The 21,616-nt window shown below is 35.3% G+C and overlaps 1 protein-coding gene across 3 annotated transcripts; it reads left to right on the forward strand.

The window, feature by feature from the left end:
• Positions 1 to 12,260: 12,260 nt before the first annotated feature.
• Positions 12,261 to 18,647, forward strand: LOC132164343 (interactor of constitutive active ROPs 3). Of its 3 annotated transcripts, none has more exons than XM_059574841.1 (6): positions 12,261 to 12,485; positions 12,872 to 12,972; positions 13,891 to 13,994; positions 15,593 to 15,764; positions 16,554 to 18,246; positions 18,340 to 18,647. In XM_059574841.1, exons 3-5 carry the CDS (start codon positions 13,975 to 13,977, stop codon positions 18,228 to 18,230), a joined length of 1,869 nt encoding a protein of 622 aa, XP_059430824.1. In that variant the 5' UTR covers positions 12,261 to 12,485; positions 12,872 to 12,972; positions 13,891 to 13,974; the 3' UTR covers positions 18,231 to 18,246; positions 18,340 to 18,647. The 3 variants fall into 3 exon arrangements, with proteins under 3 accessions (XP_059430824.1, XP_059430825.1, XP_059430823.1); XM_059574842.1 differs by lacking the exon at positions 12,872 to 12,972 and adding an exon at positions 13,305 to 13,385; XM_059574840.1 differs by lacking the exon at positions 12,872 to 12,972.
• Positions 18,648 to 21,616: the final 2,969 nt, after the last annotated feature.

The raw sequence follows: 21,616 nt of genomic DNA on the forward strand, positions 1-21,616 counted from the left end.
GTTTTGGTGGACTTATCTTTCTCCCTATCCATTCTTCTAACATGTTCCTCAAAACCTGGTGGATGGTGAAGAGCTGTCCCTTTTCCTTCTGCTTGGTAGGTTCTCTTCCACTCTTAACATGTTTCCTCAACCTACCACATGCCCTTGTCCTTGTGGCCAATCCTAAGGTTCTTTTATTCTTATTCCCAAATATGGTAGATGCCTGCAATTAATCACATACAATCAGACCCCTAATTTTTTTTAAGGGTTTAATTTATAGAATATGAAGAATTACTCACACTCGGTTTATATGCATAATGTGTTGCGGTTCTGATTGGCTGGATGGCAGAAAGTGCATTTCTCACATGCTGGCTGACAGAAGTTGTTACTCTCACAGGCTGTGATTGTTGTTGTAATGCAATCTCTTCACATGGCCTAAATCCTGACTGTGAGACATGAAGTGGTGCATTCGGTGAGGCTAGCCTAAATGCAGGCTGTGCTGTAGGCTGAGATGCAGTATGTGAGACATGTAATGATGCAATATGTAAGGCTGGTCTAAATGCAGGCTGGGATTTAGGCTGTAAAGGTGTTTGACTTATGGATGTTGAACATCCACCAAATTGTGATCTCCCTGCCCTGCTTGAACTTGATGGTGTGTTCACTTTTCTCTTTTTCCTGCCGGTAGTTGAAGTGGCAGTTGAAGATCCATCCAACTACAAACACAAACAATAAAAAAAAAAACAAAATATGTAAACTAATTTAATAAATTAAACATTATGCAGTAAACACTAAACAGTAAAATTCTCAATGAATAAGTCATTACCATATCCAAATTCCAGTCAGTTGATGCATTATCTCAATAATAATCTCTGACACGTGACCTTCGTTCCTCTTGTCTCTGCCTGGCTACACATGACCTCTTGTTGTGACCAAACTTCATGCAGTACCCACATTGATTCTTGTGGCCCCCATTCCTAATTGAATAAGTATTTCTTGGTTCATCCGCACCCCTTTGTCTTATTTTTTTAGGTCTGCCAGGAGCTGCCCTCACCTTTGATGGCTCAATCTTTGGTTGGTTGCTTATAGGCCATTAATCTTCACTTGGCACAGGAAAGACAGTGTAGTCATATGGCTTGTAGTACTTCTCATTGCCATAGTAATCACTCAAATATTCGGCTGGGTCTCCACCTTAGTGTAAAATGACAGAAATGCCATGAGAACATGGAATACCAGTTACATCCCATTTCTTGCAGCCACAAGTTCTGCCATCCACATCTACAACAAATTTCTTCCCCATGTACTCAACTTCAAACATTCCCTAACCGGCGTATGTACACCAACAGTTACTAGCTTTATCCTATTCTTTTTCTAACTTCTTCCTAATTTTTGGCCCCGCCTCCACCATTGAACTGATTAATTCCTTTTCCCTCACATACTTTCTCATCAACTTACATCTAATACCTTCCAACATACTCATGATTGTCTAGTCACGGTATTTTGTTATCCATGAATTGAAGCTCTCACAAGTGTTGTTGTGTAAGAGGCCAGACTTATAATTTGTATTGAACCATCCCCTACACCAAGTGTTGGGATCAATCTTCTCTAGGTAGGCATGTGCATCCTTACTCATCTTCTTTATCTCATCCATTACTCTGTAGAATTCTTACTTTGTGTAGGATGCCACAGCTTGCCAAAGAAGATCCTTTAGTAGCATACCCCTATGACTTGAGTTCCTAAAATTAGCGTACAAGTGTCTAACACATGTACGATGCTCGGACTGCAGACATACTTGTTCTAGGCTTGGAATGAGGCCTTGCACAATAGTTGAAAACATAATTAGTTGCATTACACTAAACATTTAAATTATATGAATAATAAATAACTATTATTTTACCTTCAGTCGATCCGAAATAAAAGTCCATCCATGTCGACTAGGGCCAAGATCTGTAACAAGCGCCTCTAGAAACCATGTCCAGCTATCTTTTGTCTCAGCCTCTACAACAGCAATTGCAATAGGGTACATGTTGTTGTTGGCATCCCTGCCCACAGCAGCCATCATCTGCCCCTTATATGTATCCTTTAAAAAACATGCATCAAGACCTACGATAGACCTACACCCTTCCACAAAACCATTCTTCATGGCTGCCAATGAAAAATAAAGCCTTTGTGAAATTTGCATGGCACCTGAGGCATTGGTCTCTCAACCATCAATATCAAACAACTGCCCACATTAGTACTCCTAACCATGGAGCAATAATCCCACGACCGATAATGCTGTTCATCTAATTTCCCAAAAATAATTTTCCTTGCTCTTTTCCTTGCCCTATACAAAGAACTGACATGGATATCCACATTCCATTTTGCTTTCACCTTTTTCTGCAAAACATCTATGGGCATGTTTGGCTGCTCCCTAAAAGAGTCCATGCACCACTCAGCAATCCAAGTTGAAGTGACCATATGATTTTGGTACTTCCTAGTGCAAGCGTGTTTGGGCCTTATGGACGCTAAAATGAATGTCATCTCGTTCTTCAACTACCTCCCATATACCTTATAGTTGCACTTTGGATCTTTGCAGACAATCACAATCCTCTTGTTTTCATTTCTCTTGAATTTCAAATCCTTCCCCTTACTAATATTGTATTGTCTCACGGTTTTTCTAAATTCCACTGTACTATGAAATGTATTCCCTGCAATCAATGTCGGATTATTCATATCACTATGATCAAAAGGGAGTCTTTTGGTTACATCCTTACGGGATGAGTGCACTAATCTTTCATCACCACTACCATGCGGTGACTCTAGCTTATCACTATCATACATGTCTCCACTACTATCACTCTCTTCCCCACCCTCCCCAGAAACATCATCAACATACCCTTCCACATCTACCTCCTCAACAACTTCTTCAGCATTTCCAACTCCTTCATAAATGGCCTCACTACGATGAGTGGTATCCTCATCAGAATCAAGACAATCTACATCATCACTAAGAACTGAATCCCAGAATGCATCATTCCAAAACACAAATTCTTTCTCATACTCTGAATCTTCTTCTTCATCTCCATCAACTACATCATCTGCTACACCATAAGTTACTATATACAACACTACAAGAGCATGATCTAGATGTTTTGCCACCATTTCAGTTACATTGTAATTAGATGACAGAAGTCTTAACCCTTGGTCTAATGGCAAACCTGGTACACTATAATAAACAAGGTCCCTAGACCTATACCCATATGTCCTACATATGTCCTCTGTATCAGAAAATTTCAATTTGTTCCCATCATACGGGTCTGGGTAATTACTAACATCGCCCCTACATAATTAATCCTATATTGCCTGTTAAAAATACCCCCATGATGGACTTCAAACATCATACAATGTGTACCCATGACGTATCATGTCACATTCATTACAGTCAAAGGTTTAATATAATACCATACACAATTCCAACCACAAAAAATTAATACAATCTCTAAAAGTTATAAAAATACCAAGGAGCAGACATTTGACAAACCACAAGACAGTGATAAAAAAAAAATCCATAAACAAAACTTTAAAGAAGCCACTAAAGTTTAAGTACTAGTAACTTTCATCAATCATTATTATAAATATTATAAAGCAACCCACCAAACAATTTCAGCAAAGTAAAAACAACAACAATCATAAGTGGTGGCCAATGACTAGACCCAATCAAAGAATACATTTAATCTTAGTTTAATTAAAAATCATACACAAATTTTTAGAAAATTTGCCCCTAAATCCTAACAATATTCTCCATCTTACCCCTGTACTCAAAGCAGCCACCAAACAGACCACATGACAGTGATAAAAAAAATTCCTAAACACAACTTTAAACAAGCCACTAAAGTTTAAGTACTAGTAACTAAACCCTTGTGATAAGAAAGGAAAGGAAAAGGAAAAAAAAAAAAAATCCCTAAACAAAGTAGTAATACCCTAAACAGTTATTAAAAAAAAAAAAAAAACGAAGAGCATAGTACATTATGCTACACACTATGCATTGTGGTCCCGTTTGGTTATATCAGCAAAGGACTGTACTACTCATCAACTCTAAACAACAACTTCAACAAAAAGTTAACCTATCTACCAATGTATAAGCACATTTGTGCCTTTTAAGGTCAACAACCAAACAAGTGGTAAAGAAAGGGACCACTTAACCACTTTATTCAATGTAGTAAAACTCATTTCGTTCAAATCATGTGTCCAACACAGCTCCAACCTAAGGGACTACACTTAGATTAGAAAAACAAAATCAGAAAAACAACAACTTTCAAAAAAAAAAACTAACGACAAGTTGACCAAACATATGACAACTTTTAACGCCTTGTCAGAAAACAACGAATCTAAAAAACGATGAGAATATGACCCACTTCAAATAAATACTACTTAAAACCCCTAAACAAATAAATACTACTCAAAATTGCTTCCAGAGGCGTTACATGCAAAACCCCCCACAAACATCCAACACAAATTATAAATTATTGATCAACCACAAATTTAAAAAAATTTCGAATACAAACCCTAAATCTAAATTTTAGGGATAACGAAACTTACTTGATTATAGTGGATTTGAACTGATTTTTAACTAACACGCTGGAAATTGACAGCCAAACTTCAGCTACAATGGTTCGCCGGCGATGATGACGATGGTTCGCATGGGCAGTACCTTCTAGAAGTGTTTCGCAACTTTCTGACACTGATTTTGAAACATTTATGTTAAATTTTGCCCCTTTCGAGTGAGGGTATTTTAGATATTTCGGTGAGTGCATGTGAGGGCAAAAGGGGTAAATGAACCCTAAAAAATCCCATGAAAGTCACGTGATATGCATTCCGTTTGATCTTAACGATTCAGATAGACGGAAGGGCCCTATTTGAGCGCAAATGAAAGTTTATGGGTTCAAAATGAGAGTTTTGAAAGTTCAAAGAGGTCTGTAAAATCGACCAAAAATTCAAGAGGACTTAATAAAGTTTTCAAATATATATATATATATAGCATTTCTTTTGTTTTTGCTTTTGCTTGCATCCGACATTGACATATCCTACTGGCACAAAAGCCAATGATCTAGCTTACCTACTCCAGCAAGAATTTGCTGAATTAGTATTATTATTTGACAATCCCAAAGCATTTACATTAAATTGACTATTCTTTATTTAAAATTTGACTAAAAAAATTTATATTTTAAAATTTTCAAAACTATTACACAATAAACTATCTAAATCTCAATTTATTTTATTTAAATATAATTTTTATTTTATCTTTATTTATTTATTCTCAAAAGTACCCATATGAAGAGAAAGATGGAAAATGACTATAAAAATGTGTGAAAATGAGAAAGGAAAGAAGATTGTTTTTTCTAAATATAGATTACGAATGGAACAAAAATTTTGGGGGAAATTACCTTTTGTCATTGTAAATTATAATGTTTTTGTACTTTTTTCTTATGAACTGTCAATTATACTACTTTGTCTCTATAAATTACTGTTTTGTGCTCAAAACTCCATTCCGTCAGTCAAAACTGTTAACTCAAATAGTCAACTTGTCACTTTGTATCACTTTGATCTCATGAACTTCAACGCTTTATCACTTTGACCGGCTGAGTTAATAACTTTAACTGACAAAATGAGGTTTTTAGCACAAAATAATAATTCATAAGGATAAAATAATACAATTAACCGTTCATAAAAAAATATATATTAAGACATTAATAGTTCATAGAGCAAAAAGTAATTTCTCCAAAATTTGGTTTATCTGAATTTTAGCCAAATTTGAAAAAAAAGAAAAATCATTGGGATGCTCTGAACCGGGAAAAAAAAAATTATTATTCATTTGCCATTCCGATTGAATCCATCAAGTGCTGCATTGAAATTGGTTTTGATTTGACAAGTCAGGAACAAAGAACGATCCACAACAACAGATCGGAGGATAAAGCTTTTGGGGCTGTTTGCATTGGGTACTGACTATAACTGTAGATTTTATTGATATTAAAAGTAAAAAGCTTTTGGGGCTTTTTCTTTTTCTTTTCACTTCTATTCTTTTTCCTCTCAGAATATTGGAGAACTTATGAACTACAAAGCTCAAGAATAGCAATGGGCAACCTTGCAATGTATGGAAGAGGGCCAAGAGGCCATGAAGGAAACAGTTGTTGGGTGTAAAGAGACAACAAATGCCCCCATGAAGATTGACCCAAATGGATAACAATAAGTATGCACAAATTGTTCGAGGAGTTATCATGATTTCCTAAAATGAGAGAGAGGGAGCGGGACTCGGATGGTTTGAACAGTCTTGCATGTGGAGTCCACTTATTCGAGCACCTGAGCCTCGCATTTTCTCTCAAAATTCTTAAATTTTTGGAATTTCGGGAGAAAATTTTAAGATATCTTTATCCTTGAAAGAAGTGAACAAATTCAAAATAAAAATGAACAAAATGGTTCAAGGAAAGTTTGCCATACATTGCTTATAAAAGTACTTGATGATAGGGGTTAAAAGGCGGGCGATTAATAACAGTTTGCTAATGGCTTTTGAAGGCGGTTAGGAAAAACCGCTAACCGCCTATATATATACATATGAAAGATGTCGTTTTTGTGTTTGAAATTTTAAATATATAGAAAAATCTAGAAACAATGTTTTATGTACTATGATATTACCTATTACTATAGAAACGACATCATTTTGTTTTTATTATTATTATTATTATTATTATTGTTTTTAATTATTAAATTTTTTTTCTTTTAAAAAGCGATTAGTTGTTATTAGAGCTACTAACCGCTAGCCGCCTTGAATTTTACTAATAGTTTTTTCACATTTTACTAATGGCTTTTTCACCCCTACTTGATGGTGATGATTTGAAGGCAAATATCATGAGCAGCAAATGGTAGTGATGATAGTGAAAGTTACCTAAAGTAATAATTTGGTGGCAAATGATGGTTCTTAATGTTGTAATATCTTTCTTATCCTTTGACTTCTATGTATTCTTCTCTTTTATGCTTTTGTGTGTTTGCTCAACATCAAGATAGAGAAATAAGCCTAGTTATCAAGATCAGGTTAGTAAAAAAAGAAGGAAGGAAAGAAAGAAAGAAAGAAAGAAATATAGGTCTCAAATTGAAGAAGTTTATAATTAAATAGAAAATGAAAGAGGAATAAATAAAGAAAATTAACCTAAAAGATTTAGGGGTAATTTGGTGTTAGACACCTCCGTCCACTATTAAGAAATCTAATATTGTTCTCTTATTAATTAATGTGAATGTGTATAAGACTATTTATAGATCTTAAAAATTGCTTGAATAATTTTAAATGTAATATAATCCTAATCAAATTCCTTTGCTTCAGATAAACAAATACTCATTTATCACGAAAAATATCAATATTTATCATATGCTCTAACACCAATAAAGCAAAAAAGTGTCCTAATTAATTCTCTAAATAAATGAACCAAAAACACCCTACACATGTTCTTTTATCCTCCAAGTAATCTATTATCTAAATTCCTTTCTAATAGACTCCCTAAACTAATTCAAAACCAAGCATTGAATTTAGTATCGCATTGTCTGTTGACTATAGTACAGTCTCTTTACCAGGAACAATGACATGAGGGGCTTATACAGTAAAATTTGCAGGTACTCCCTTAAGCCCGATTAAGCCAAAGTCTGACCCAAGCATATGACCAAGACATCAGTAAAACCCAATATAATTTACGCTAATCAGATATAAAAATTCCATTGTGAGAGGCAAACACATACCCTAGTGTTTACCTAACCATGCACAACATTATTCCCTTAAAAATGTCATATGTTGTGATGCTTAGAACATGTTTGGAATTGTGTTTGAGAAATATAGCTTTTAAGTTAAAAAATATTTTTCGGCAAAAGCTTAAAAATGAAGCTTTTGCCAAAAGTGTTTTTTTTTTTTTTGCCATTTTTTTAGGTTTTTGGACTCTTAAAAACACTTTTAATTTCTTTAACCAAACGGGTATCTTTTTTTTTTTTTTTTTCAAATGAATTTTTTAAGTGTTAAACACACTTTTAGGCATCTCAAACGCACACCCAAAAAAGCTCTTAGAGGAGCCTCGAAAACAACCATTTCAATTATATTACCCCCAATTAAACCAAAACAAATATATTGAGCATCTCAAGAAAGACTATATAATTTCACTCATGCCATGTCAAGAGGACACTCCAAAACGTGTTAACAAAATCATAACATATGATGCAGCAAAAATACAAAAAAGTAGGAATATATAATGCTTTCCAAACATTTATGTGGGAGCATGACTCCTAAAGTTACATGTATATTCGACAATGTGGACCATACTTGAACATATATGTCTCCACAACACAAGGTCCATGGATTTTCAATCGTACCCATGGATCATGTAATGTGGGGCTCCGGCAAAAATTGAAGACACATGGAGAGACACACAGATTTGTTGACTACTATTTATAATATAATTATGAAATTTTCGTAAATAGTTAGAAAAAAAAAAAAAAAAAAAAACCGGGAGCTTCTTCCATGTTGTTGTGATGCAGAAATGATCTCTTGAATTTTTTTTTTTTTTTTTTTTTTTTTCATACTGTATTATTTATTTATTTATTTTTTGAAGAGTTTGAATTGAATCTATTCCATTTCCTTCGAACTGGGTTTGAATTTTGAGATTCAAAATGTTTTAGATCAAGCGGGCTCTTAAGAAAAGGTATTTTGACACTCGTTTTGAAAAAAAAAAATTGTTTATGGAAGAGTATAGATACGATTTATATGAATATACCGTTCAAACTACCATCCTATTTGTCAATGTCTCACCAAACTACCAATTGAGTCAATATTCCTCCTAAATTATAGAATTTGTCAATGTCCCCAAAGTCAACAAAAAGACAAAAATGACCATAAAAATTTTCAATCAAACAAACATATCCTTATAAAATTGAAAAAAAAAAAATCATTAGAGGGTAGTTGAAACCACCCTCAAATGGCCCGGGGGTGGTTTGGCTACATCTCAATTTGTTTGTTCTTTTTAAAATGAGGGGGTGACCAAACCACCCCCAAATCACCATGGGTTTGGCCACTCCCTTGGTTTTTTTTTTTTTTAAGAAAAAAGGTTTTTTCATATCTATGCACTAAAAAGCATGTCCAAAATCATTAACTTGTTAATCCATCACTAATCTCAAAATAAAACAATGATGAACCAGGAGATCCATAACACATCTTGCGTTAACTAACAACCTCAACATATTAACAGTTTAATCTAAATAAAACACACTCCCAACTCATATTCTTCAATAAGGTTTTCAGATTGAAGAAGGGTGGGACTGGAGGCTAAGGGGCATAGCATTCTACTTATAGGCAAGCCAAATAGATAAGATTGGCTAAGGTGTCTTAGATTTTTTTTTTAAAAAATAAGTTGTCAACTTCGAACATTTGAATCCAACTTCAAACTTTCTCCATTGAACGATCCAATCCCACTTCAATCATTCCTCCGTGAATGTCCACATCTAGCATCAAACCTTCACCAACTATCGTTATAAGATCATTTTAAAGTTTCTTTTAAACGAATTAATAAATTAAGTTAAATGTTCAATCGTTCCCTTTAGGCTAATGTAACGGTGCCCATCAGCCATTTATTTTTTTATTTTTAATAAATGTTGATTAAAGGGAGGATAGACACTATCATGTTAGCTCGTGAGATGGAAGTTAAATATGTAACATTTTTAATGAGTAATGGTAGGAACTATCTTCTTTTTTTCTTTTTTTTTTTTCTCTCTCTTAAAGCTAATGTGACTTTCAAAATTACTATTGGATCAAAATTCAAATATGATTCATTTAAAATTTAATGGTGATTTTAAAAGTCACATCAGCTTTAGGAGGATAAAAAGATGGCCCCTAAAATTACTTATTTTTAATATATATATCACGAACGCATCATAATGGTAACAAATAAACATTGATATCATTAAAATATCAAATTTTTAATAGGGTTATAAGATCATTTTAAAGTCTACGAGTTAATAAATTAAGTTAACCCCTTTTATGATTAGCTTTTTCATCTTCTCCATTTTCATTTATGAGTGAAATTGCAAGATTTTTTTTTTTCTTGGGTTAATAGAGAATTATTAAGAGTAAAATTGCAAGATTTTAAAATTATGAATGTATATGGAGAATGTTTAATTTCAAATCTTAATTTATTAAAGTAACATGCGTTCAAAATATATATGATTTTACAAGTATTTTTAATAGAGCATGTGATGAGAATCATAGTTCTCTTTGTTCAAATTTATGTTTTTTATTTTCAAAATAAAAAAATCAACAGACAACTTAAACACAAAACGCTAATAAAGTTATCCATAAAAAAACGCTAATAAAAATACAAAAAACAATTTAATCTTTATTTCACGTCAAAATACATTTTCAAATAAAAAACAAAAAAATTATGATACATATTACCAAACAAAACCCATATATTTTAAAAGGATGCCAATTTAATAAATTTCTTCAACCTAATTTAAAGTAAAAGTAAATGTTAACTAAAAAGACACAAAACTTTTTTCTTTTTTTTTTTGGAAAAAAAGAAACACTAAACCTAAAGACAAACTTAATTTATAATCGTCAATATAAAATATGTAATAATGTTATCTAATAGATGAATAGATAATTGTTAATTAGGGGTGTAAATGAACCGAGCTTAAGTAGGTAGTGTTTGTTCAAGCTTGACTCGTTGAATTTTTGGTCAAGCTAGAACTCGAACTTGACTTGAGCCCCATTTCGTATCCAAGCTTGGCTCGTCAGGGTGGGTGCCCTGTCCGAGCTCGAGCTTGAGCTCGGAAGTTTTTGTTGAGCTCGAGTTGAGTACTCGAGCTCGAGCTCGACTTGTATTGGTTTATTTAAATTTTGTATTTAAGTATAAAAAGAATCAAATAAACAAAATAAAACAAATTTTATTAATGATAGATTAAGTATAATAAGTTTCCATTCAATCATATAATTAACAATTCAAATTGTTGATTCAACTAGCATTAGATACTTAATGGTTAGATAATTTAAGATATGACCATATCTATACTATATAAGTTATTTTTATTAATGAATATATATACATATATTTATGAATAAATATGTAAATATATAAATATATACAAGTCGCGCTATTAAGCGAGCTGAACTCTTATATAAGTATGTTCACAAATTTTAAACAAATGAGCCGAGTTTTATACAGATATATATTGTTTAATAATCGAGTATAATTTTATATTTACAAATGACTTATTTAATAATCAAACTGAGCCCGAACAAGCTCACGGATAGCTCTATTTGTTGTTATATAACTCAACGATGCATGTGAGTCTGATAATATAAAGGGTTAAGTACTTAATACTTCATGGGGTTTGAAAACTTTATTTTTACCCCCAGGGGTTTTATTTTTATTACAGGACTTCCTGGGGTTTTGATAAAGGACCAAGTTAGTCCATCTGTTAGTTGACCGTTAGGACTGACACGTGGACTAATTAGATGTTGACACGTGACACCTATTTATTTATTTTTAATTAAAAAAAAAATTTTAAAAAAGAAAAAGAAAAAGAAAAAAAATTGGGGGTGGCTTGACCATTTGGGGGTGGCTCGGCCACCTCTTTGGCCGTGGGGGTGGCCAGGCCACCCCCATTTGGCTGGATGGGGGTGGCTCGGCCACCCCAACCACTATTGGGGGTGGTTTCGGCCACCCCCTTGGGTTCCAAGGGGGTGGCTCCAAATGGCCCGAGCCGCCCCCCAATTTTTTTCCTTTTTTTTTTTTTTAAAAAAAAAATTATTTTAATTAATTTTTTTATTTAAAAAAATACATTTTTAAATTTTTTTTTTTTTAAAAAAAAAATTAAATAAAAGGCCACGCCACATCCGACGGGCCCACGGCCATTCCCTAATCCACAACTAACAACAATAATCTATTCTTATCAAAACCCTAAGGGGGTCTTGTGATAAAAATGAAACTCTATGAAAATAAAAATAAAGTTTCTAAACCGTATGGGTATTAAGTATTTAACCCTAATATAAAATTAAACTCAAATAAACCCTTATTAAAAAAAAAAGAAAAATTTATTATTATTATTATTATTATTATTGTTATTATGACGTCGTCCCAAATTAACGAGCGTGCGGATAAAATAACGTTACTTTCAAATATATCGAATAAGCAAATTCGGACGTAAAACACGGTTTAAAAAGAATTTAGTCTGACAAATACATCTCTCCAGTCTCTCTCCGCTTTTTTTGTACCTACTCCCTTACTCAATTCACTACACTGTCCCAAAAGATAGAGATAGAGAGAGAGAGAGAGAGAGCGCCTCGGAAACTGCCCAAAGAAGAAGAAGGAGAAGAAGGAGAAGAACCAAAGCACAGAAGCTGCTGCTACTCCTCTTACCACCAATGGCGTCCTCTGTGCTCTGATTCTCAAAGAACAATCTCTCTCACAAATTCACCCGCTCGTCCCGAAGATACATTTTCGGTAAATATTAAAGCACATTACCTTACATTTTGCTCTCTCTCTCTCTCTCTCTCTCTCTCTCTCTTACAAATTTTTCTCTCATTCGAGCAAATGTGCTCTCCGTTAGGGTTAGGCACGCTGAGAAGATCCTAGAAAACAAAAAAGCAAAGCAGCATTTTATTTGGACTACCATTGCGTTTTGTTGTGTAGTTTTCTCACATTTTCTCGGCAACCAAAAGAGGTCCTGTGGACTGTGCCTTTTGTTTTGTTTTGGTTCAATTTTTGACTCGTTTTGGAGTTTTGATCTTTTTAGCTTTTTATTTCTCTTTCTTTGAACGTAATGATGTTTCTTTTGAAGTTCTTTTTGGACGAGATATAATTTCACTTATGGAAAAGTTTTTCTGCAGAAAAGTGATGCGCTCTGGCTCTTTCTTCGAGTTCCAGAGCTTGAACATTGCAGGCTTTTTGTTCTTTTCCGGACTTGAAAAGCAAATCGAATCTCAAAAAGGTTTATGGTTCTTTTTTCCAACTTTCTATGGTTTCCTATCAAACAATTTTCCTAAAGGGCGCCTTCTCGTTTGATCTTGTATGCTGCATTGCTTCCTTCTGCTGGCTGTTTCACTGATTCCCTTCTTCAAGCTTTAGATCTGTTTGGCTTTTATTTCCAGGAAAAATGGCCCGGGAAAATTTCTATTCATGTATAGCCTTTCTTTTTTGGTTTTACTTGGAACAATTTTCAGCATGGATATTTATTTAACGTTGAAGTTCTTAAGAAGTTGATTAAATCCGGTCTTTAGTTTTTTTTTCTGTTTCAGTAAAATTCATTTACGTTTTTCACAGGAAAAAGATTCCGAGAAAGATTTTCTGTAGAAACGAACGGATTAATTGTGTTTGCAGGCTCTTTGCAGACATAATCAATGGGTAAGAGCGGTTTCTGAGTCCAAAAACTTTTGAAACCCCACATGTCACAGTTCTCCCCTTCGTCACGGCAAAACTGGAGGGTTAACTGCTCCACCTCTCGAAATTACAGAAACGCCCACTGTTGGGCTGAATATATATACCATTTGATGTTCGTCTCTCATGTGGAGATGAAGGGTTATTTCTGTGATTTTGTCAACCCTCCCTGTAGCTGTAGGCCCGTTCTGTCCAATAAGTTGGTGATGGTGAAATTTACACGAAGTACTGTTGTGTTAACGTTTTGAAAATACTCTTAACCCCACCCCATTCATTGACCCTTTTATTTTTTGCTGTGTTTTCTCAATCTTTTGTTTTCAATCAACTTTATGGTTAGCATATCTTTTGCCTTTATGGCTTCATATGCGATGATACGGAGCACATGCCCTCCTTCATGAACCCATTAATTTCATCATGGACTTGCACATTGGATGCCCTTATCTCACTTTTGATTTTCTCGTAACTGTTGCAGGCCTTGTGGGTCAGGCAGCATTTAAGTAGCGCGGCTTGTACATCGACCCCATTTTCACTTTGTTCCTAGAAAGGCATTAATATCATGCAGACCCCAAAAGCAAGGTAACCTCAAATGCTCTTTTGATCTCTTTCGTTTGGAGGCTTCTCGGCATCTTCCTTTGTTAATCTGAAGGGGCTGGTTTGGTATTTGAAGCGGGCGGGGCAATGCTGTTTGAATTCACGTAGTATATTTTGTCGTTTTTGCCATTTGTTCCATTTATGGTCTGTTAGAACAAACTGTTCTAAAGGCATACTGCAAAGGTGAACATGGGCTATCTTGCTTTGGTAGTTATTGAGCGCTTATAGTATAGAATATTGTGACTCCCAAAGATCCTTGATCATTTAGCGCTTCACTCTTTCATAAATGTTTTTTTGGGTTGGTGTTTTTTATTTTTATTTTTGGCTTGGAAATATCTGTATATGAATCACCTATCCACTATCCTGTTACCACTGAGTTCATGCTATTTTCACCATCTAATTTACAGTTGGGGACTTTTTTTTTTTTTTTTTTTTTTTTTTTTTTAAAAAAAAAGAATTGTTGGTAAGATTCTCGACTCTAAAGTTGCAATGTGCTTCTCAGCATCTAAATATATATTGAGCTGTTTGTCCTTGTCTCTGCCTTAAACATGGGGATATGCTAGGGCCTCTTGTGGACCTGTAGATGCACTTCAAGAAACATGGAGGGCTCCAGGTAGCCCTGCACAAAACATGCCATATTAGTATGCTGGGGCCTCTTGTTGACCTGTAGATACACTTCAAGGAACATAGAGGGCTTCAGCGAGCCCTGAACAAAACAGGCCATATTAGTATTTCCATAACCATGATGGATCGCGGGTTTATTTGTTCCGTACCCTTTGTTTTTTTGGATTATATGTTGTTCTTCAGTCTAATTGCGTGTTATCTATTCCTCTTTATGGGATTGGGGACCTTTGGTGTCAAGTCCCACATTGAGAAATCATGACAAGTGTGAGAAATTGATACACATTATTGGGCCCAAACTTGAACGGCTTGAGCTTTTGGATTTTATATAGTCCTAACCAAAATGTATATGAATAAGCTCTTGGACAACTCCTCAATTGTCGGTTCCAAAAATGCAAAAACCCATGTTTGAGTATGATTTTAATTTTGAGAAACAACCAGAACTGTCATGGACAAAAATTCTCTAACCCCCCCCCCAGACCAAAAATATTGAAATAATTAAAGTTTAGGTGGATGATGCATATTGGAATTTGAATTTCCAATTAAAAAAGTTTTAAGAACTTGGAATGGAATATATGCCAAAACTGGTTTTTATTTTTTTTATGACCAGTGCTTTCATTCAATTAATATTGTTTATTATATATTTTGAATATTTCTTACATCTCTGTATAGTTCGTGGTAAAGCATAATCCATGGATTAAAATTCTATCACTGATGTCTCAGCTAGCTAGTCCTTCAATGGGCTGGCTCACTTACTTAGAATATGGTCTAAATATATAGATGAACTGGCAGAATGTATGCATGTTTAACAAGACTGTCACTATATATTTAATGACTTAAACAATCAGTTTTTTTTTTTTGTTTTTTTTTTATTTTTTTTATTTTTTTTATTTTAAATATAAGTTTGTGATTTTTGATACCACTATAACTCATACCTGATTGCCATGTCACTTGTCTTTCAGAAGTGTTTCCTCAGAAGTGCCTCAAAAGGTTTCTCCTCGTGCTGTACGCCAATTCAAGCCAGTTGCATTAGAGACTGACTTTGCATCTGCTTCTACTCAAACTAGTAAAACACCGAAAGATAGAAGCCCAAAAGTTGTTGAACGCAGGTCACCGAGAAGCCCAGTGTCTCAGGTACCCTAGTTAATGGATTTCACCATCCTTGCCGCATTACTCAATTAAATAAGTGTTGCAATACTTTTTGGAATCAATTGTAAGGATAGTGTAGCAGCCCAAGCAGTTAGTCTCTTTCTGTTTAGATGTTTTGTGCAAGCTCTGACTGGGAATTCTCTATGATCTCTCTCTCTCTCTCCCCTGTTTGATAATTGAGTGGTTAGAAATTAGAATACACTTAATCAATTATCTCAATGTCATATTCTGATATTCTTATAATGTGAAAGACTTTCTATCCAAAAAAAGTATCACTGCTGCAGTCTGCCTTCACTCTACAATAACTAATATGAAATTGTTCCATCATAGGTATCTTGCATTAAGTCTATTGTTGATCTCAGGGGGGCCTTTACGAGAATTAAGTTAGATGTTCAGTTTCTGGATTAGAAAGAGGTGAAGGCAAGAGAAGCTTTATAATTCCTTTCTTTAGAATAGCTTTTTCTTGTCATCTGTGGATGCAGGCACATTGCTAACCTTTGTAAGACTTTCTGTGTTACTGCATTATTTCTTTCTATGTATGTAATTAGTGCAAGGTATTTTTCTCCTCCTTATTATGTTGTATTGTTTATTTATGCAGTCTTTCAGCCTCATATTTGTTACTCCAAGTCTTTTCTTTATTCCATAGATTTGGCGTAAAATTTTACTATTAATGGAAGTGCATATGTTGCATGATAGTTTCTTGCGTTTTCTGTACAAAGTTACAGGAATAGGAAGTTTTTGAGGATTTCTAAATTTGCTTCTTTCTTGCTCCAGAAGAAGCGCCCAAGCAGAATATCTGAATTGGAATCCCAGGTTTTTCAACTTCAGGAGGAACTGAAGAAAGCACAGGACCAGCTGAGTTTGTCTGAATCATGGAAGAAGCAAGCCCTCCAAGATGCTGAGGAGTCCAATAAGCAACTATTGGCCCTTTCTTCAAAGCTTGAAGGGTCACAACAGCCGCTTCTGGACCTGTCTGAGGAAGTTCAGTTTGTTGAGCTCCAGAAGATCTCACAAGAACCGGATCCAGCAGGGCAGTCTGAGCTTGAGGCTGTCCAGAAGCAAAATGCAGTTGGCTCAATTACCTTAGCCTCTGCCATGAATAAGATTCAGCAGCTCAAGGTCCAGCTTGAAATTGTAACTGAGTCTGAGGCTGCACAGACCAAGCTCATAGAATCAACTAATGCAGAGCTCCAGAGCTTGAAAGGAAACCTTGCAGAATCTGTGTCTCTTGTGGGGAACATGAAAAACCAGCTACAGGTTTGCAAAGAATCAGAAGCTCAGGCCCTAGCTCTGGCTAGTGAAACTCTGCTGCAACTGGAAACTGCTAAAAAAACTGTAGAGGTGCTTAGGACGGACAGCATGGAAGCTATGGAAGCTTACAACTCCATTGCCTCAGAGTTAGACCAGTCAAGGGCACGTGTGAACTTACTAGAAGGACTTGTTAGAAAACTTGAGACAGACTTAAAAGATGCTAGTGGCAGCCTTTCTCAAAATCCACCACGTGATCATAACCTTGAACTGGAACTTGTAAATAATCCAGAGACAGGGGAATCAATCCAGATGAAAGCAGAACTTTATTCGTTGAAGTCTGAGGTAGCACGACTAAGATCTGCTTTAGAAACTGCTGAGACCAAGTACCATGAAGAACAAATGCGAAGCACAGTGCAGATAAAAAGTGCTTATGAACTCGTGGAGCAGATGAAATCTGGATCAAGTCTCAGAGAGGCTGAATTGGAGGCAGAACTAAAAAAAATGAAAGCTGATGTTGAAGAGTTGAAAGCAAACCTGATGGATAAGGAAACTGAATTACAGGGAATTTCTGAGGAGAACGAAGGCTTGAATTTAAGAATTGAGAGGAACCTGTCATGCCAGAGAGAATATGAAGTAGAAAAAGAGCTGAAAAAATTAAATGAACATGTTGCAGACCTGAGGGGCAATTTGATGGATAAGGAGACAGAATTGCAGAATATATTAGAGGAAAATGAAATGCTGAAATCAGAAATCAACAAAAGGGAAATGGACAGGGGTGAAGTGAATGACGAGGTGGTTGCAGAAGTAGAGGTAGCAAAGAACGCGGAGCGAGAAGCTCTCATGAAGCTTGGTATTGTGATGGAGGAGGCAGATAGGAGCAACAGAAGGGCAGCGAGGGTGACTGAGCAGCTGGAGGCAGCACAATCAGCCAATTCAGAAATGGAAGCAGAGTTGAGAAAGATAAAAGTGCAGTCTGATCAGTGGAGGAAGGCTGCGGAAGCAGCTGCAGCCATGCTTTCAGCAGGGAATAATGGAAAGTTCATGGAGAGAACTGGATCATTGGACAGCAACTATAATCCCATTGCAGGGAAGATGATTTGCTCACCTTACTCTGAAGAGATGGAAGATGATTTACTGAAGAAGAAAAATGGTAACATGCTAAAGAAGATTGGAGTGCTGTGGAAGAAGCCACAGAAATAATAAGAAGACCATGCAGGTTGATTTTGTTTGCTATTATTGTTCAATTGTCATTATTTCAACCATGAAAATCCATTTTCTTTTTCCATAACTGCATGTTTCTTCCACACAGAGTTTGGATGTTCAGTGCAACCAAGTTTGTTTTATTCTGGAGTAAATGTTGGCACTCTTCCAAAGCTCTCAGTGGCAGTGTAATGTCAGTCATTTCTCAGCTTTTCGAGGTTATTTTATGTTAACCTAAGATGATATACTGTATTAGTAAATATCCTGCTTTATGTGAAAATGGAGCTGCACTGGTTTGAAATTTTGAACATGTATCAAACTCCAGGAGAATGAGAGAATTGAATTAATGAGAATCATGGCTATCACCTGCTATGATTCTCTCTTTAAGAATCAATTTACCACATCACTTTGGAGTCATTTTATGGGTACAAGGTTTATTGGTTTTGTATATATTAAAATATTTTTTTTCTTTAAAGTGTAAAAAGCAGCTATTTTTTGCTCTCTTTAAGGTGTCTAAAGCAGCATTGTCAGAATATTTTAAGGATAACACTAATGCATTGTCTAGGATGAAACAATTCAAATAAGTTATAGGTTTCATGGGTTTGCAACAATTCGTTTTATATCTATGTGCTTTTTTATCTGTTTTCTTGGGGGGGAGGGGGGGAAAGGGGATATGTATACATGTGAAGAATGGTAGGTCACCTTTATATAGAACCACAGGACTTCATTATGAACTTCAAACTCATCCCCTCAATTACTAGTGATCTTTTGACTATGGTTATGGACTTATATGTGTATTTTTAATGCCAAAAAAATAGAGAAACTCTGCGTTATGATGGTTTGAGCCTCCTTTTTTTTCTTCCATTGGCTCAAATTTCTATTGACAAATTCTTCCTTTATTAGATTTGAGAAAAAAAAAAAAAAAATTGATGGAAAATTATATTTGAGGCTCATGTTTTTGCTTATTTTGATTTTAAAATCCGAGCTCTCAATTTTTCAATTTTAAGACCCAATCTTGGCCTTATCTTGATAAATACTTATGTTTATATTTCCATAAACTTTGAAATTTAAATGATTTTTTTTTTTGGAAACTTTACTACAAAACTCTCTCGAATTTTTACTTGTTTGATACCACTCTTAATTAAAGTTTTCGAATTTTAAAAAAATAAAAAACATAAAACATATTGCAAAGATGTTGCAATTTTTTTTATTTTTAATAAAAGTAATATATGCATGAATCCTTACCATTTTTATAATAAAAAATAGGTATTTTGGAATTTTGGCAAGATTTAACGGAAAATCTTAACTGAATTAGGTAATTGGAAAAAATTTGTAACAGATCTTTTAAGCAAGTAGTCTGGAACTGGAAGTGGGGGAAAGGAAGAAGTGGAAGGTTGTGGAGATGATGGGCTGGATTCTGTTAGATGGGTTGGTTGAGATGTGGTTAAGTGACGTGGGCTTTTCTTACTTAGTTGGTTGTAACGGTCCAGTAGTAATTGTGTACATCTGGGCTCATTTTAGTTGTTTTACTTGTATAAAAGGCCAAGGCTTGTTAATGAGGATTATTGAGACGTTTTGGCTGTCAGTTGTTCTTAGAAGTAGTTAAAATCTCTTAGTTTCCTTAACTCCGTAGAAGTAGAATGTAACAAAATTGAATGTTCGATACATTTAATTAAGAGTTTTTTAACTTTGGAGGAGTAGTTATGTAAGGCGGGAAAGTTCAAGAAATTTTTTGACCTTTTTTTTTGTGTCCTAGCTATTTTTGGTTTTTTTATTTTTATTTTTATTTTTTTTTATTTTTTTTATTTTTTTCTCTAGCTATTTTTGGTTGATCACTATAGTTGTGTGCTCATATTGTCCAATAAAGTTGTACTTTTGGCGGCAACTCTGCATCTTAATATTTTTTATTGGAATTCAACCTTTAGTAAAAGGCTTGATATGGTTCCATGTAGATCCTATCGTGTTTTGTAGAGCTAAAATTATTCCCACTAAGACGATGTTTTTCTCCTGAGTTTCTTCTCATCCTTTTTCGCATGTTTTCCTTTGGAATTTATCAATGCTATCATAAAAATTCCACTGATCTCTGTAGTTTTGGTAGAACGCCGATGTCGTATTGTGCAACATTCCCGTATCTATCAACACATTTGTATCTCGTTTCATAATGACCCAAGAATTAGACACCTTGATGGTTGATTTGTAGGTCATAAACCAAAACCACTTCTTTTGTGGATGTCTCAAAACGGACAAAAACACATTACAAGGCCATTCTCTGATTTTTTTTTTTTTTTTTTAGGGGGGAGAAGTACAACAAATCAAACGGAACCGAAACATAAAAAATAGGAGTTGGGGTCCATTCGAATATATTTTTGTTACATTGTGGGTGCAGAAGTTTCTCTTAACTTTGTAAGCTTTTTAGACAAGGAAGCCGGTATAGATACAAAGATTTTTGAGATGGTGGAGGAGATCCTTCAATTTTGGGTGATACGTTGCAAGGTTAGAGTAACAATCAAAGAATCCCATTTCTAAACAAAGTTCTTGAGCTCAAGGGAACTTGCCAGTTTGCTGTTAGTAGGGTAGCCACAGCCTCTCATTAGAATTTAGATTAGGGGTGGGCACGGGTCGAGGCGGGGCGGGTATTGGCTTTTTTTTCACCCACCCCGCACCCTGTGGGTTTGAGAAATTTCAACCCGTCACCCGCAAAAAATTACAGTACCCATGCGGGTTTGGGTATTGCGGGGCGGGTCAGGTAAGAATCCAAGGCATCGAAATTTTCTCTTCCAAGGATTTTCTCAGCAAGCAAACAGATCGAGGGAAAGAAGGAGAAGAGAAGAAAATCAGATGGAAAGGAGAAAAAATTTAACTAATCAATCACAAGTCACAACTTACCTCATGATTCTGGATTCATGAGAACCTAATAATCAGAGGGAAAGAACCATGGTCCATAATTCCATCTTTCTCTCTCTCTCACCGTAAATTCCTTTCTCTCTCTCTTCTTTATCTCTCTTTCTCACTGATTCTCCCTCCATTTCACTCTCAGCCCAACTCTCTCCCAACTCCTTCTCAATCTCCTTGTCTTTTCGTCTTCGAGGATTCGAGCTCTCTGGATGTTGGTAGAAAGAGCATGGGTGGGAGCTAGGTGATGGAAGCTGCGTGGAGGGGGAAAGAAGGAGAAGAAGAAGAAGAAGAAAATCAGGGGGAAAGAAGGAGAAAACTCTCTTGCTGGATCTGGAGGCGTGAGATGAGAGAAAATAGGGAGTGGGTGGGAGATATTTTGGGTTTTTAGGGTTAGGTTCATGGGCGGGTAGAATCGGGGTGGGGCGGGGCGGGTACCCGCATGAAAAAATGACTAAACCTGCTACCCGACCCGACCCGCACGGTTTGGAAAA

This window comes from Corylus avellana, chromosome ca10, assembly GCF_901000735.1.
Source record: "Corylus avellana chromosome ca10, CavTom2PMs-1.0".
In the NCBI taxonomy this organism is placed as follows: Eukaryota; Viridiplantae; Streptophyta; class Magnoliopsida; order Fagales; family Betulaceae; genus Corylus; species Corylus avellana.